General features: G+C 62.1%; 2 protein-coding genes across 7 annotated transcripts in view; both read left to right on the top strand.

Moving 5' to 3' along the window:
• ZNF385C (zinc finger protein 385C) overlaps positions 1-15,030 on the top strand; it is an 82,767-nt gene that overhangs the window by 48,471 nt on the left and 19,266 nt on the right. The window lies entirely within an intron of this gene.
• C18H17orf113 (chromosome 18 C17orf113 homolog) lies at positions 6,217-13,238 on the top strand. The gene is made up of 3 exons (XM_074561561.1): positions 6,217-6,294; positions 9,301-9,929; positions 11,573-13,238. Exons 2-3 carry the CDS (start codon positions 9,411-9,413, stop codon positions 13,103-13,105), a joined length of 2,052 nt encoding a protein of 683 aa, XP_074417662.1. The 5' UTR covers positions 6,217-6,294; positions 9,301-9,410; the 3' UTR covers positions 13,106-13,238.

Genomic DNA, 15,030 nt, shown 5'->3' with positions numbered 1-15,030 from the left:
TAGGAAGTTTCTGCGGGGACGATGCTCCCCAGGAGGCTGCTGGCAGCCGCGCTTTGATGGGCCGTTCCAGCGCCCGCCCGATGTCCTTAAGCTGGTCACGACCGCAGGGGCCGGGGATTTAACAGATTGCTTTTTTGTCCCTTTTCCGAGCGGGATTGGTAGCAGGAGTAGGCTGGCTGTCCCCACTCTTCTCCGAAGTGATTCCGTTAGCGCGGCCTGGGTAGGAGTGGCGGAAATTACAGTGAAATACTAGCGGTAGGAAATAAAAATCTAATTAAAAAATAATGACAGATGTGTGTCTGCTTCCAAACCCCGGGTATGACCAGCCTGGCCCCAGGGCAGTGCTGGGGTGGGGGGGGGCGGTTAGGCAGCTGCCAGCGCAAGCGTGACGGTGGCGACGGGGAGACGGGGGGGGAAGCAAAGGGCTTTGACCTTTCTAAAGCTTGGTGGGGGGGTGTTGTGTAGGTGGATTGGGGTCTGAAAGCCTCAGCCCCCTGCGACTTGCACCCCTGTGGTCTGAGCTGGTGGGACCCCCTGCAGGTGGGATGATTGCCCCTCACCCCCCCCCCCCCCGCCCCCCAGCAGCGCCGGGAGGGACTGGCTGAAGCCTCGTGTGGTTTCGCTGCTTGGGGGGTGGCATCGGGGACAGCGGTGACACCGTCACACATAGTGGTTTGGGTCTCACCGCGGTGGTCTGCGGGCATCTCTCCGGCACTGCTGAGAGGGGACTGCCACTGGCCTGGAGTGTGGCTCTGCCACCGACCTGCCGGGTGGCCCCGGCCATGTCACTTATCCTTTCTGAGCCCATCTGTCCCCTCCCGGCCCTGCGCTGGGCTCGGTGCCCTGGGGGAGGGAGGCACCTGCCTTCAGGTGCTTCAATAATAGAAATCATTAATTTTCACCGTTAATGGAGGAAATGCTGCGCTATGAGAAATGTGCGTTGGCTTCGGGGCCATTGAAAAGGCTGGGAGAGACAGGAGCCCCTTAATTTGTTCCAAATTGGTTATTGCGCCAGAACGGTAAGAAAGCAGCAATTTGAGTATCTTTTTTTTTTTTCCTTTTTCATTTCTGTCACTCGGTCTCTGGCCGTAATGAATTGGACTCGGCTGTAATTTTTATGATTTTAAGTGATGCCCTGGAATAAAGGCTGAACTAACCTGGAGCTCCGGTCTCCCCCCCAAGCTCCCCGTATTTCGGAAGGATCCTGACCTCCTGCCAGGAGCAGGCGATGGTGGGGAGGGTGGGCAGGGCTTTGGGGAGCGGAGCCCGGGTGGGCATTCAATGCTTGCTCCCCTGAGTCGGGATTATCCCAGCTCTTTCCTGAGCTCCCCGGTACCTGCCGCAGGGATCAGCGGCGTCTGGGCCGGGATGCTGAGCCCGTCGGGGGCTCTGCAAGGTGGGGGCATCGCTAAGTGCTCATTTTCACATAATGAGCTGGCACGTGGGGAGAGCTGGGAATTAAAATCCAAGGGGAGGTGGGCTCGATGCTTGTGGATACGGGGAGGAAAAGCGGCTTGATAGAGCAAAACCTCCGGTTTTGCCCCTCAGAAAGCATTAATTCTCCCGGTTGTGTGGGGTTTCGGCTCCCTGCGGCTCCCGGGGGCTGGATGCGGCCGTGCTGCCCGTCAAGGAGCGGGTGCATCAGCCGGGGGGGAGCTGGGGGCCGGAGATCACCTTGTCCCTGCTTCTGCTCTTGCTCTTCACCAAAAAAGCTTTGCCCTTCTGGGCTGGGGGGTAGCGGCATGGGGGGCAAACCGTCCCCGTCTCATCCCGGCAGCGTTAGCCCGGAGCTGGGGTCGCCGGCGGGAGAGAAATGAGCACTGTGTGTCCCCCCCTCCCCGCCTCCCCAGCCCCAACGAATACTCCTGTCCGTGGCCATGCCCGGCAGTTTGCAGGGATGTCAGCTGCGTTTATTTCAAGGCTCGTTCGCTGCCAGCTCAAGTCACGCAGCACAAGGCTGTGAGGAGGCTGCGCAGGGGAGGGAGGCGCGAGGCAGCATCCCGCGGGCTGGGGGGGCGGCCGGGGGTCCCCGTGCTAACTGCTCGGGGTGGGGGGGCTTCCTTCTCCAGCAACGCCCCATGGTCCTCTCCCCGTGTCCCGCTGCCCACCCAAGGCCCCTTGGCAAGGACCTGAGCGTGCCCGAGCCCCTGTGCCCGCAGCGGCACAACAACCCCCCAGAGCACCCGGGAGACGTGCAGGAGAGCTGGGACGCAGCAGGGACATATTGGGGTCCCCCAGGATGTGCCCCATCCCCTTCCCTGGCCCGGGGTACCCGCTCCTCCCCGTGACCCCCTGCCATGCTGCGAAACAGCCGATCCCGGGGGATGAGCCAGCGCTGCCGACTCCGGATGGGGAACAGCCCCCGGGGTGTGGGGAGGGGGCGGGGGGTGGGGGTGCAAGAGGTATTTTTAATTTGTCTGAGCCGACACGGTGCCCAGCGCTGTCTCCCGCGCGGAGGGACGGCTCTCTCCTACGCGAGACAGTGGCTCCTTGACGCCTGCCGTCCTCCACCCCCCCCCGTGCAGAGATTAAATTGAACTGTCACCACCTTCGGGTGCGAGGGACGCTGCGGCGGTGGGCAAAGCCTGGCGGTGGGGCTTCTGCCGTGCACACACACCCCCCCTTCCATCATCCCCCCCCCCTTCCATCATCCCCCCCAGCTTCCATCATCCCCCCCGGCTTCCATCATCCCCCCCGGCTTCCATCATCCCCCTCCTCCATCATCCCCCCCGTGTGCGCCCTGGTTCATTTTGGGGCCTGTCGCAGATGGGGCTTTGGGGGCAGAGGGGGAGCGGGGACCTGCAGGGCAGCGTGTGCCTTGGCTCCCCCCAAAATCCTCCCCGTGCAGAGCCCCCAGCCCGTCCCCACGCGATGGAAGGGAGGGAAGGAGGGAGGGAAGGGGGGCCGGGGGAGCCGGGCACCGCGGGGTGGGCTGTAAGGGGACGGGGGTCTCCGGGGTCAGCAGCTTCGGCAGCACCCGCAGCTCCACTTCCCTGCTGGAATAGCGTGAGTCATTCCCCGGAGCCCGAGAGAGCGGCTTAAAGCAGAGCAGGAAACCAAAATCCCATCAATATGTTTGGACTCGGGGATTTGGTGTCTTTTGGGGGTAAGATGGCTGGGGTTTCGGTCTCTTCCCTTCAGCTTCTTGTAGAGGCAACGAGGAACCTTCAGGGAACCCGGTCCCCAGACGTGGGGGTGAAGTGCTGGCAGCGGGTGGCAGGGTCTGTCCCTCGGCGTCCCCGACGGGAGCGGTGCCCCTCGGCGTCCCTCGGGGTCCCTCGGGTCTGGTTCGGCCGCGGAAGGCGCGGGGCTCAAATGGAAAGTGTGGCTCATCGGGCAGCGGCCGCCCCCGTGCCCCTCGTGCTGATGATGAATGTGCCCGTGCAGACGGGGCACCTGCCCGCCGAGCGCTCGAGGCACGTCACGGGGAGAAAAATAGCGATGATCAAATCGAACCAAGACTCCTGCTGCTGCCGAGGGGTGAGCGGAAATATTTCCATTTTGGTTCCTTTTAGGAAGGACATCTGACATCCTGCAGGGCAGGGGTGCTCGCGAGGGTCAGGGACATCCTGCGAACTGCCCAAAATCCAGGTTAAAGCTGGAGGCTTCCAGTAGAAATGTGAATTTATGGAGGAAAGTGGCGGGGGGGGGAAAGGGCCATTAAAAGACTGTTTTACGTGAGGTGTTTCAGCTGTTTCCCATGGCCCCCAGGCAGAGCCGCCAGCGGGTCCAGCCATGACCCCCCCCGGCACGATGCAGGCAGAGCCCCCGGCTTACACCGGAGCCTGTGGGGTTCCCCCAGCGCACCCTGGTTTCCCACCCCCCTCCCTGGGCTCGGCATGCCCCGGGGTCCCTGCCCGGCCCCTGGCAGGTTGCCCCCATGTCTGTCCCCGTCCCCCTTTTGCTCCTGCAAGGCCATCGTGGTTTGGCGTTACCGCAGTTTGGCGTTATGCCAGGTGAGGATGCTCGGTTTGGCGTTACCGTGGTTTGGTGTTCCGGCGATGTGGTATTCCGGCACACAAGGATGTGAGGTTTGGCGTTGCCGCGGTTTGGCGTTGCCGCGTTCGAGGACACTCGCTGGGTGGCTGATGGGGCTGGAGCTTCTCCTGGGGGTCCCCAACCCCTCCAGAGCCGGGACCCTTTACAGAGCAAAAGGGCACAGTGATTCCGGTCCCCCACCTTTCATCAGCCCGGGGCTGGGGCAGGATCTCCCAGCCCCCCGCGGGGCAGACGGGGGCCGGGGGCTCCGCAGCAGCTCCTCGCCCCTCGGTGAAACACCCCACGAGCCCCCGACCTGCCCCATCTCCCTGGTTTTCTGGCCGCGCTCGGAGAGGAGGCCAGAGCGATGCCGCCTGCTGCCACCGATGGTTCACCCAGTGGGATTTTGGTGTCCTTGTTGCTTCTTTTCTTGAGCAATTTTCTTTCCCTGCTGCAGATTTTTCCTGCGTGGCTCCTTTTGGCTCACGATAATTATAAGCGTTTGTGTCCAGCACTGGGAAAAGCAGCGGGGAGGGTGGGCAGTGGGGGCTTTTCCCAAATCCACCCATTTTCCAGGGCTTTGCGTGGAGCTTCGTGAGGCTCCCTCTGCTCTGGTTTTCGGACCAGCCTGCGGCATCGGACCCGGCTGCTCCCTTTGGGCTCTGGGCAGGGAAAAGCAACCGTGTTCCTGGCTGGAGTCCCCCGCTCCTGCCGGTGGGTCGCGGTGCCGGGGATCGGGGTGAACCCCAGCCCGCGGGGCCACCGGGAGCGGGTGACCTTTGCAGTCCTGCTCGGGATGCTGCGTACAGGGGATGCGGCAGCCTCCTGCCTGAAAACTGATTAAAAGGGCTAAGTCCTCTTTTCTCGCTTGCATTAGCACAAGAATAAATAGTGCATATTTTCACCCCTGGGAGCCCGGCTCTGGTTTCACCCAGCTCCTGTTCGCATTAACCCTGGGCTGAGGTGGCCGGGCAGGAATGTCCCCAGCGCAGGAAGAGCTTCTTGCCCCGGGGACATGTCGAGGAGCCCAAAGAGAGGAATTCAGTGGGGGGCCGCCGTCCCCTCCCTGGAGCGGAGCCAGCCGGAGCCAGGTACAATGCAGCCCCTAATCCACGCACATACCGTGGGGCCGCCGCTCTTGTCGGGGCCGGATTCTGCACCGGGAGCAGGGGGAGTCGGGGCCGAGAGCATCCTCCGGCGCCCGAGCACCGTGTGGGTGCCAGGGCGCCGGGGAATGGGTGAGATGTTCCCATCAGGGGCTCCCGCGGGACACTGGTGGTTTTGGGGATTTCAGTGTTCCCGGGAACCTTGTTTGGGGAAAGCAGAGGTGGCAGAAAATCCTAGTTTTGGAAGAAGTTGAGGGGCTCTAAATTTCACCTGCATTTAGTGCTAGAAGAAGGGGGATTTTTTGGCATGAGTGGAGCCCCGTGCTCCTTTGGGAGCCCCAGCCGGGGAGGGGCTGGATGCCAGGCGCGGGGGCCAGTCCCAGTCCCAGCACCAGTCCCGTGGTGCAGACCCGGAGGGTCCGGACCTGGATGCTGCAGCCGCTCGTGCCCGCGGGCAGGGCCGGGGAGCCGCTTTGGCCACGGCTGCCCGCTCACGGGGTAGTCGGGTCCTGGCTCTGCCCGAGCCCTGGGACACCCGTCCCGGCTGGATGCAGACGCTTTTGCAGCTCGTCCTGCTGCGGACGCTCAGCCCTCAGCCAAGGGACCCGGGCTGGGGGTCCCAGGGTGGCCAGGAGCCGGGCACCCGATGCCCATCGCCTCTGTCCTCCTTGCACCTTGGGGGAAGGCATCCCGGCGAAGCAGCGGCGTGTGCGGGGCTGCTCCCCTTCCCCAGGGGCCGGAGCTCATCGCCCGGCCACCGTGACCACCATCCCCGTGGCCAGGCCACCGCCACGCGGCCTTCTCCGTTCCTGGCCACCGCTAGTGGCCACTGCCGCCGTGGGCTGCCGGGAGCATCCGCGGAGCCAGACAGTCCTCGCAGCAAGATGGCTGCTCCCGTGCTCCCGTGAGCGCGGGCGGCAGCCGCAGGCTTTGTTCCCGCAGCCGCCGCGCTGGGGGCCAGTGGGACGCTGAGCGGGGCCACCGGGGCGGGGGGGTGCCCGCTGCTCCCTGCCTCCCCGCCGCCGCCTTCCTTTTCGTTTTTTTTTTTCCCGTGGCTTTGCATTGTTTGGCGGGGTTTGTGGGGTTGGGTTTTTTTTTAATTAGATTTTTTTTTTTTTAATTTCTATTTTTTTTTTTTTCCTATTTAAAAACCAAAATCTGGGAAGTTTGCGAGCCCCCTCGCCCCAAAGCTTATGGCAGCCTTTCGATGGTACGTATGTAGGGGGAGGGCGGGCGTGCGGGTCGGGCACGCAGGGCTGGGGGTGGCATGCTGCTCTGCTCGCCCGCTCCCCGGCGGGCGTTAGGTGGCCGGTGACCGGCAGCCAGGGCTGACGCGAGGGTCACAGCGGCGGCTCGTCCTCGTGCCAAGTAAATCCTGCCCAAACTTCCCTGCAGAGAGAGCTCCTGCCCCGGCCGGGGGGAGCAGCGGGCTGGTGGGGGTACAGCAGTGTCACCCCCCGCTCCCGAGCGGCCCCCCCCCTGTCCCGAGGAGGCAGAGCACTGCTTTTTCCCGTGGCTGGCAGCGGCCCGGGAGCGATGTGCACGGTGAAGGGTACCCGGTGCCGGTGCGCGGCCGGGGCTGCGGGGGGTGCAGGACACGGTGCCGTGATGCCCCGCTCCATCCCGAGCTCTCCCGGCCCCGCACGCCCCAAACACTAAATGCTGCTTTCTTTCTCCCCCCCTTTTCCAAGGTAGCTGGTTTTGCTGGAGCGAGTGCCAGGGTGTGTGTAGGTGGGGACGGGTTTGGGAGCGAATGGGGTCGGTGACAGGGAGGGAAGGGAGGAAACCGCTCCCCGGGGCTGTGCACCGTCCCGGCGGCAGCCAGTGCACGCCGAGCTTGACGCCTGCCTGGCACGGGGGTGTCCGGGTCAGGCTGGGCATGTCAACCATGAGCGAGGCTTTCAACGATGGCAGTGCCATCCCTGCTCCGGGGACACCTCCTCTGCCTCGGGGGCGAGCCCTGAGCCTCGCGGGGGGCACGGTGGGGACACCGGTGCAATCCCAGCCCTGGCAGAGCCCGCGTCCCCGGGGAACGTCTGACGGGTGCTGGCAACTGCAGAGGAAACATTCAGCAAGACGGGTCTGGGCTTTGACTGTCGTGGCAAGTCCGTGGCGGTTTCCTAATTAACGTGCTGCCAGGAGACGCTGCGCTGGACGGCACCCGGCGTCTGCGGCGGCTCCTGGCCCGGCTGAGGAAGTGGCTGCAGCTTTTTTGGGAACCCCCTGGCTGTGGGAATGGCTCCTTGGGTGCTCTCGGCTGCGCCATGCCGAGGTGTGGGACCGGGTGGCAGACCTGGCTCTGGGAACCAAACCAAAAACCACGTGAAACAGGCAAAGAGCAAGACGCAGAGGGAATCCGGGCACCCATGGCAAGCCGTGAAAGCTTTGTGCTCCCAGCCCGGCCGCGTTCTGGGGTTTTTCTCCGCTTCCTTGGAAGTGTTTGATGCTGACTGTGGTTAGAGGCGAGTGTTGGACCAGCAAAGCCCTACTCCGAGCTGGGCTGGCTGCGCTGGTCCTTCTGTCCCCGTCCCCCTGCCCTGGCAGAGCCGGCGCGCAGCTCCCGCTTTGCTGGAAGAGCACAGGGCGAGCACTCGCAGGGCTGGAAGCGAGAGGGTGACGCTCTGAAGACGCACCCGTGTCTGCTGGACTGGGACAGGGCGGCTCCGGGGGCCAGGACCGTGAGGCACCTGGATGGCAGCCATGGGGAATACGGGCTCCGAGGGTCCGCACCACGCCGAGGGTCGGCACCACGCCGGCCCCACGGCGCCCATCTCTGCAGGGCGAGGTGCGAGACACCTGGCCGGCACACGGGCTGTGGCCGGGCTTGGAGATGCCGGTGCTGCCAGCTCCTGCCTGGAGGCTGATGTTTTCCTCTCTGGACGCAGAGGGGGTTTCCTGGCCTCTGATGCCTTTTTTTACCAGGTTACTCTGGTTTCTGTGATGGAGGAGCAAAGTGGGAGCGCTGCTCCCGCCCGGCGTGGCAGGAGGCTTTGGTATGTCCACTCATCATTGGGAGGAGTTTGATGGGAAGGAGAAGGTCCTAAAAAACCAGGCGCAGCCAAAAGAAACTCCCAGAGCCGGGGGAAGACTCAGGGCTCGGGGCTGGACCTGGGGACCAGCTCCACCGCCACCCAGCCAGCATCGCCCAGGGCACCCCGAGGGGAAGCCCTGCTCCGGGGAGCGGGTGTTTGCCGCGCTGGGGGTTGGGTTGTTGCTCTAACGCTTAAATCACGAGGTTTTCCACTTCTTCCTGCGGTAACAGCTCTGGTGCTCGGGGCTTTTGTTCTTTAGGAAAACCCCATCCTGGTGGGTTTCTCAGCAAGTGACACAGACTGAAAGTATTCCCTGGCTCGCGCTGCTGCTAAATATCCATTTTCTTTCCTTTTCCCCTCCGTGTTTTAGTTCCCACACACACACTTCCCCACCCTGCTCTGAGTTCTTCCTCCTCCTCTTCCTCCTCATCGCGGCTCAGTTTGGGGTTTCCATCCAGTCCATGGAAGAATGCGAGGATCAGACCCGAGTGGGGCTTAAGTGTAGGGAGGGAGTTAAGTGGATGCTGAAGTGGCTGGTTTAACTATCTCGAAGTGCTTTGCAGCCTGGGGCTCCGGTAGCCACTGGGGAGCCCTTGTTGGAGCTGGGGAGCCCTGGCTGGGGCGGATCCTGTGCATACGCCACCCCCGGCGGGGGGATGCTGGAGGCTGGGGCAGAGCACGGCCCCGCTGCCACGGGACGCGGTGCTGCTTGGGCAGTTTCCTGGGATGGAGACAAGCAAGGGAGGAACGAACGCACACGCGTGTGCGTGCAACCCCCCGGCACGTGTTTCCGAGCTGGCCTCCGGGTCACCCTCGTCCGGCGCCGGGTCTCACCGTCAGCAGCGGGTGCTGCTCCTCGGGGGCTGAACGCTCGTTTTCAGCCGTTTGGTTCAACGCCGGTTGCAGCATCAGCCGCAGCCTGGAGCTCTGCTCTGCTCTGCTGGGAGGCGTGTTTGGGTGTCCCTGTGCTCCCGAGGAGGCCCGTGCATGTGCGCCGGTCCCACCGCTGACACCAGTGAGGGGCTCGGTGGGATGCCCCCGCGCGGTGTCGCACAGCCCTGTCTGCCCCGAGCGCTGCCGCCCGGCCACCGCAGCCCTTCGTTAGCAGGCAGGAATAAACGATGAGCGCAGGCTGAGGTTTGCAGGGCCCTAATCCCTTTCCCTTGTGTCTCTTTCATCTCCAGTCGAACCAGGAGAGTTGTAATAGACCTTCTTACTAAATTAAGTGTAGAGGCTGCTCCTCCAAGGCACGTTTCAGTTCAACCGTAGTGTTTGATTTCCCAGCCACAGCAATATGGTGCCTCCAGGGAAAAAGCCAGCTGGGGAAACTTCCAATTCCAATAAAAAGTGTAAGCGCTATTTCAATGAGCACTGGAAGGAAGAATTTACTTGGCTGGAGTTTGACTATGAGAGGAAACTCATGTTTTGCATAGAGTGTCGGCAGGCGTTGGTGAAGAACAAGCACGGTAAAGCAGAGAACGCCTTTACCGTGGGCACAGACAACTTCCAGCGCCATGCCCTGCTGCGGCACGTCACCTCCGGCGCGCACCGCCAGGCGCTGGCGGTGAACCGGGAGCAGCTGGCTTTCGAGACCCGCGTCCACGGCCACCCGGAGCTGCGCTCGGTCATCAAGGTGGAGGTGAACCCGGCGAAGGTGGCCGTCCTCACCACCGTCTACTGGATGGCGAAGGAGGAGATCCCGGATGAGAAGTGCTCCTCCCTGCTTGACTTCCAGAAGTTCAACCTGTGCCAGGCGCTGCTGGCCTCTGAGCACAGCGAGTACTACCACCCCAGCAGCGTCCGGGAGATGCAGGTGTGTATGCCGGGCTGGGGGCTCCGCGCCGGGGGTCTGACGGCCACACGGTGCCGCGTGGCCGCCTGCCTGCACCCGCCGCCTTCAGCGGGGCAGGTGGGGTGCCCGCGCCGACCGGCTGCGGCGGGGAGCCCCACGCTTCCCAGCACCCCGTCGAGCATCGCCAGCACCCGCTTGGCTTTGTTTTGGGTGCTGCCTGTCCGAACGGGATCTTAAGCACAAGCTCCCATCCCTCAGGCCCCGGTGAATGCCTTATCGGGGCCAGAGTCGTCTCCGTGCTGGGGATCGCTGGATCCTGCTGGCGGCACAAGCCCGGGAGCATCAGAGCTGGGTGCTGCAGGGACAGGCAGGAGCCCGGCAGGGAGCTGGTGTCCCTGACTTGCAGGCAGAGCAGGGGCTGGGGCCGTTGGCTGCTCACGAGCACCCACAGTGTCGGCGTTTGCTGGTGGGCAAACCGCCGTCCTTGGACAGGTAAACGTACCCCGTGGCACCAGGGCACGTCGCGATGTGCTTGGGACCACCAGCCCGGTCCACGCAACCAGGCTGTGCCGGGCGTGCTCCGGTCCCCCGGGGCAGGCGGTGGAACCAGGCGATGCTCCCCATTCTCCGGGAGTTTCAGTGGAGACTTGAAAGTTCCTCCACATGAAACATCAACGTGGCACTTTCTTGGTGCCGTTCCCTGATTTGACAGAGCAGGAGAAGGCGATGGGCTCCATCGAAGGAGCCTCGGACACATGGTCACGCGTGCGCTGCCGTTCGGGCAGGGAGGGCAGGAGCATCCTCTCCCGACGGAGCCTGCCAGGCTGCTGGGAGGATAAAAGCTCAGGAGTTCAATTAGCACACGGGCTCTGTGGGTTTTTCCTCCTTTGCCCTAAACTGGGTGATCAGAAAGATCAAGTAGCCGGAGAGTTTAGAGAGGATTTTCTTAATTTTACAAATGCTTCACGCCTGTTAAAATCAAATTAAATTTTTAGTGAGTCTTGGCCGTTTGCCAGGCTTTTTAGATCTCCAAAGAGCCTTATTTTGCCGCAGATAGGCTAAATCCACTAATTAGATTTCTCGGCCTGAAGCGCTACTTGCAGCGTTCACACACGCCAAGGAAGTTTTCCCATCAAACCGGGGCGTTTGCCTGAAATGGGGAAAAGGGAGGAAAGAAGGAAGAGATGCCGGGAAGTTTCGCTGCCGCTCCTGCCGGTGCGCGGCGTGTGGAGCACGGGAGCGATCGCTGAAGTTGGAGGCCCGGCAGGGGGTTGGCGGTGTCTTGCCTCGCCACCGGCAGGGGCTCGGGGGCCGGGGGCTCGGTGTTGGTCCTGTAGAAGCCGCGGGGCTCCGACCCCCTGGCTCGGGGCAGGGACCCCCGGGCTCTCTGCAGCTTCGCTGGGTGCTCGGGCTGCAGGCCAGGAGAGGGGGGAGATGGTACGTTGGGGGAAAAAGAAAATGATTTCTTGTGTACGTAGCTGTATATACGGCTTCTTGAAGGGCTTCTCGCTGACTCGGGACCTTGCGCCTCTTTCGGGGAGATCCGAGGGGGGGAAGCCTTGCCTTTGCACTGGCTGCTGTGCATCCCCCGCCCGCTTTTGAAGTTCATTTGTGTTTCTCTTTCCCTCCCCGCCTGCCCTGCGCACCTCCTCTAACTGGCTCAGGCAGCGATCGCCAAAGTCCTGCACAACGAGGACAGGCACAGGATAAAAGCCTCGCCGTTTGTTGGGCTGGTGGTGGACGAGACGGTGGACGTCTTGGAGCACCGCAGCCTCGCCATGTTCACCACCACCGTCTCCCCCTGCAACGGGCAGACCTCCGCCACCTTCCTGGGGAGCTTCGAGCTGCCCGCCGGGGAGGCCTCCACGGTGGCGGGCAAGGTGGGCGAGGTGATGCGCTCCTTCGGCATCCCCACCATGAAGATCACCTGGCTCAGCGCCGACAGCGCCTCGCTGGTGGCCGAGCGGCTGAGCGGGGTGGGCACCGCGTTGACCTCCCTCTGCCCGCTCCTCATGGAGATGCACTGCCTGTCCCACGGGAGCTCCCTGCTGCCGGCTGAGAGCATCGGCAGCATCGAATACCTCCAGAAATACGAGACCACTGTGGATGCTGTGTACAGGCTCTACTCCAGCTTTAGGGGGGAAAGCAATGGCCTGCAGGAGCTGCGGAGCGTCCTGGACCTCTGTGAGATAGACCTCGGGAGCCCCAAAGCCATCCACTGGACTTCTATTTTCCCAGCCGTGGAAGCCATCGATTCCTCGTGGCCCACGCTGGTGCTGCTGCTGGAGAGCGAGGCGGAGCGGTCGCCTGTGGCCCACGGCCTCTGCGAAGAGCTCAAGAAGTTCCAGTTTGTGGCCTTCACCAAGATCCTCCTGGATGTCCTCCCCATCTTCCAGAAACTCAGCCGCTTCTTCCAGATTGAGGACTTTGACCTCTCCATCCTGAAGCCCATCGTCTCTGCCACGGCCACCACCCTGCAGGCCCAGAAGAGCACCAGTGGCCAGAACCTCCAGGAGTTCCTCAACGAGATGAACGAGCATCCACGGGACGACCGGGAGGGCGAGAGCCGCCTCTACTACAAGGGTGTTGAGTTGGCCAACTGCTCCAAGGTGCACCTGAAGCACTTTGAGCGCCTGAAGGAGAGCTACCTGGAGAGCGTGCGGGGCAACCTGCTGGACAGGTTCCCTAGCAGCGTCCTGGAGGCCATCAGCTCCTTCTCGGCCATCTTCAACCCCAAGTGCTACCCCCAGTCTCTGGAGGACATTGGCAGCTACGGGGTCAGCGAGCTGAACTTCCTCCTGCAGGCTTACTCCCGGGTGGTGGTGAGCGAGAGGGCCCTGAGCGATTTCCCCCTCTTCAAGCGGATCGTCTTCAGCCTCAGCCAGCTCTCCTTCAAGGACCTTTGCGTCAAGCTGGTCTACAGCAACTCTGAGATGCACGAACTCTTCCCGGACTTTGCCGTACTCGCGGCCATCGCCCTTGCCTTGCCGCTGGGCTCGGTGCTCGCCGAGAAGATCAGCCGGGGCCGGCAGCTGCTGAAGCGCGGACGGTCACACCGCGCGAAGGACGAGGGGCTCTCCGACCTCATGAAGATCGCCATCGATGGGCCGGCCATCAACGAGTTTGACTTTGCGTTGGCCATCGAGTACTACGAGAGCATGAGGGAGTCCGGCTTCATCGTGGCGCAGGTCAAGTGAGCGGTGGCCGGCAAAGGCAGAGCCCTGCGGGCAGGGAGCCGGGTCCTGCAGGCAGCCCCGAGTGCTGGCTCGATGCCACCTTTCCCCATCGCTGGTCACCCCTGAGGCCGGGTGGCCGCTGGTGCATGGTGACCTGCTCCATGCTGGGAAGAGGAAACGGGGTCCTTCACGAAGCCATGCTGGTCCCACGACCGTCCCTCCCTCATCCCCCAAACATCCATCTGAGTTGGCCGGAATTTAAAATCTTGGGGCTACCTGAAATCCCAAATTGCGATGAGGTTTTGTTTTTTTTTTTCCAAGGGTTTGTTATTATTTTCTGTTAGGGAGACGAAGGCGAATCTTCTCTCGAGCTCAAATGTCGCGTTGCCTTTGCACAATGATACCCAGCAGCTTTTTACTTAATCCCCTGCAAAAATATCTGATTTTTGTTGGTCTGGAGCCTCGAGAATGAATGCAGAAAAGGCGGCGCATCGTTCTAGCTCCATGGCAAGCCCTGAAATGCCTGGCGGTGTCTTGTCGGTATTCCTTGCGCACAGCACAAAGTATTTTTAGCAGTGGCATCAAGTCGTGATCATTTCAAGAGCAAGAGATTTAGAGAATGATACTGTAATCGCTGAGGAAATAGTAACTTTTAAATGCATCATTGTGTATATATGTGTATGTGTGTATATATATAAATATATATATAACTATATATATATTAAAAAGGTCTATCTTAATTTTCCTAGCGTTTAAAGTACAAAGATATCTAAAAGGACTTTTTTTTTTTTTTTTTTTTTTTGCAACGACAGAATAAATTATAAGCAGGGGTCCGAAAATAATGAGTGAATTCCTGGTCTTTTCCAAATGGCATCGCACCCCCGCGTTCCCTTTGCAGTCGGAGCTCTCTGCAACCTCGCGACCAAAGAAAGAGCCTTCTGACGCCTGCTTTGGGGACAAACCTGGGTGGTTTAGCTTGTGTCTTTCCTTTCAAGCATTCCCTTGACCCCGCAGTGAGCGAAGCCCTCGGGGTGTGGGAGAGCCGGTGGTGGTGCTGCGCGGCGTGTCGGGGCTGGTGTGGGGCTCCTCTGGCGTGAGCTGGGAAGGGACGGTTTCTTCGGTGCTGTCAGGGTGGGCGAGGAGACCCTTCTGACTGATTGTAAGCCGCAATAAAGCCAGCGCAGCAGCCTGAAGCATCACGTCGGTTTAATCCTGAGCATCGTGTCCTCCCGCGGGATTCGGCTCCGCTCCTTCCCTGGGTAAGTTCACGCTGTCCCGCAGACGCAGGCTCCGTGTCCGGCAGGATTTGACCCCACTGTCCATAACTGTGACGGTCCCCGTTGCTCCCATAGTTTGCCTCCGGTTGGGATTTGAACTGCAGCAACACGGAAGGGCCGTGGGGGGCTTGGGCTTGCTGCTCCCCCCTGCCCTGGATCTTCCTCCACCCCGTCCCTGGCTCACGGAGCCCCCCCAGCTCTGGGAGCAGCCTGAGTGGCCCGAGGGGCTGCACGGCCCCAGCGATGGTCCTTGGCTGCCTCCCCTGCTGGCGTCCTCCATTGCTCCGGGGGGTGGGTTGCCGTCTGTCCGACCCAGTGGGTACCGCACCCCCGGACCCACGTTGTGGATGATGGGGTGGGACAGGGTGTTTGGGGTGGCTGGTGGTGCCTCGCAGGCTCCCACGGGCACGCTGTGTCCTGCGCCTGCGGGGGAGGCAGGGAGAGCGGGATTTCTGTCCTCGGGGCTGGCGGCGGGTGACCGCTGGTGGCCCAGAGTCCGTGTCCTTCGGGCTGGTCCGTAAGGTGGAGGTGGTGACTGGATGGCCGAGGGTACCCGGGGGGGGAGGCTGCTCACTCTCAGGCATCCCTTGGCTCGGGCGTGTGGTTCTCGCGTGCCCCAGTCCCGCGAGCTGGGCTTTGCTGCGGGCTACTGGCCAAGCTGCGTGTCAA

Source organism: Larus michahellis, chromosome 18 (assembly GCF_964199755.1).
Source record: "Larus michahellis chromosome 18, bLarMic1.1, whole genome shotgun sequence".
In the NCBI taxonomy this organism is placed as follows: Eukaryota; Metazoa; Chordata; class Aves; order Charadriiformes; family Laridae; genus Larus; species Larus michahellis.
Note: the sequence above shows the minus strand (reverse complement) of the source record. Positions and strands in the feature narration are given on the sequence as shown.

Coding starts and splice junctions, on each gene's coding strand:
- C18H17orf113 (XM_074561561.1), top strand. CDS start 9,411: ATGGTGCCTCCAGGGAAAAAGCCAGCTGGGGAAACTTCCAATTCCAAT. Junction 9,930..11,572: donor GCAGCGTCCGGGAGATGCAG/GTGTGTATGCCG, acceptor TAACTGGCTCAG/GCAGCGATCGCCAAAGTCCT.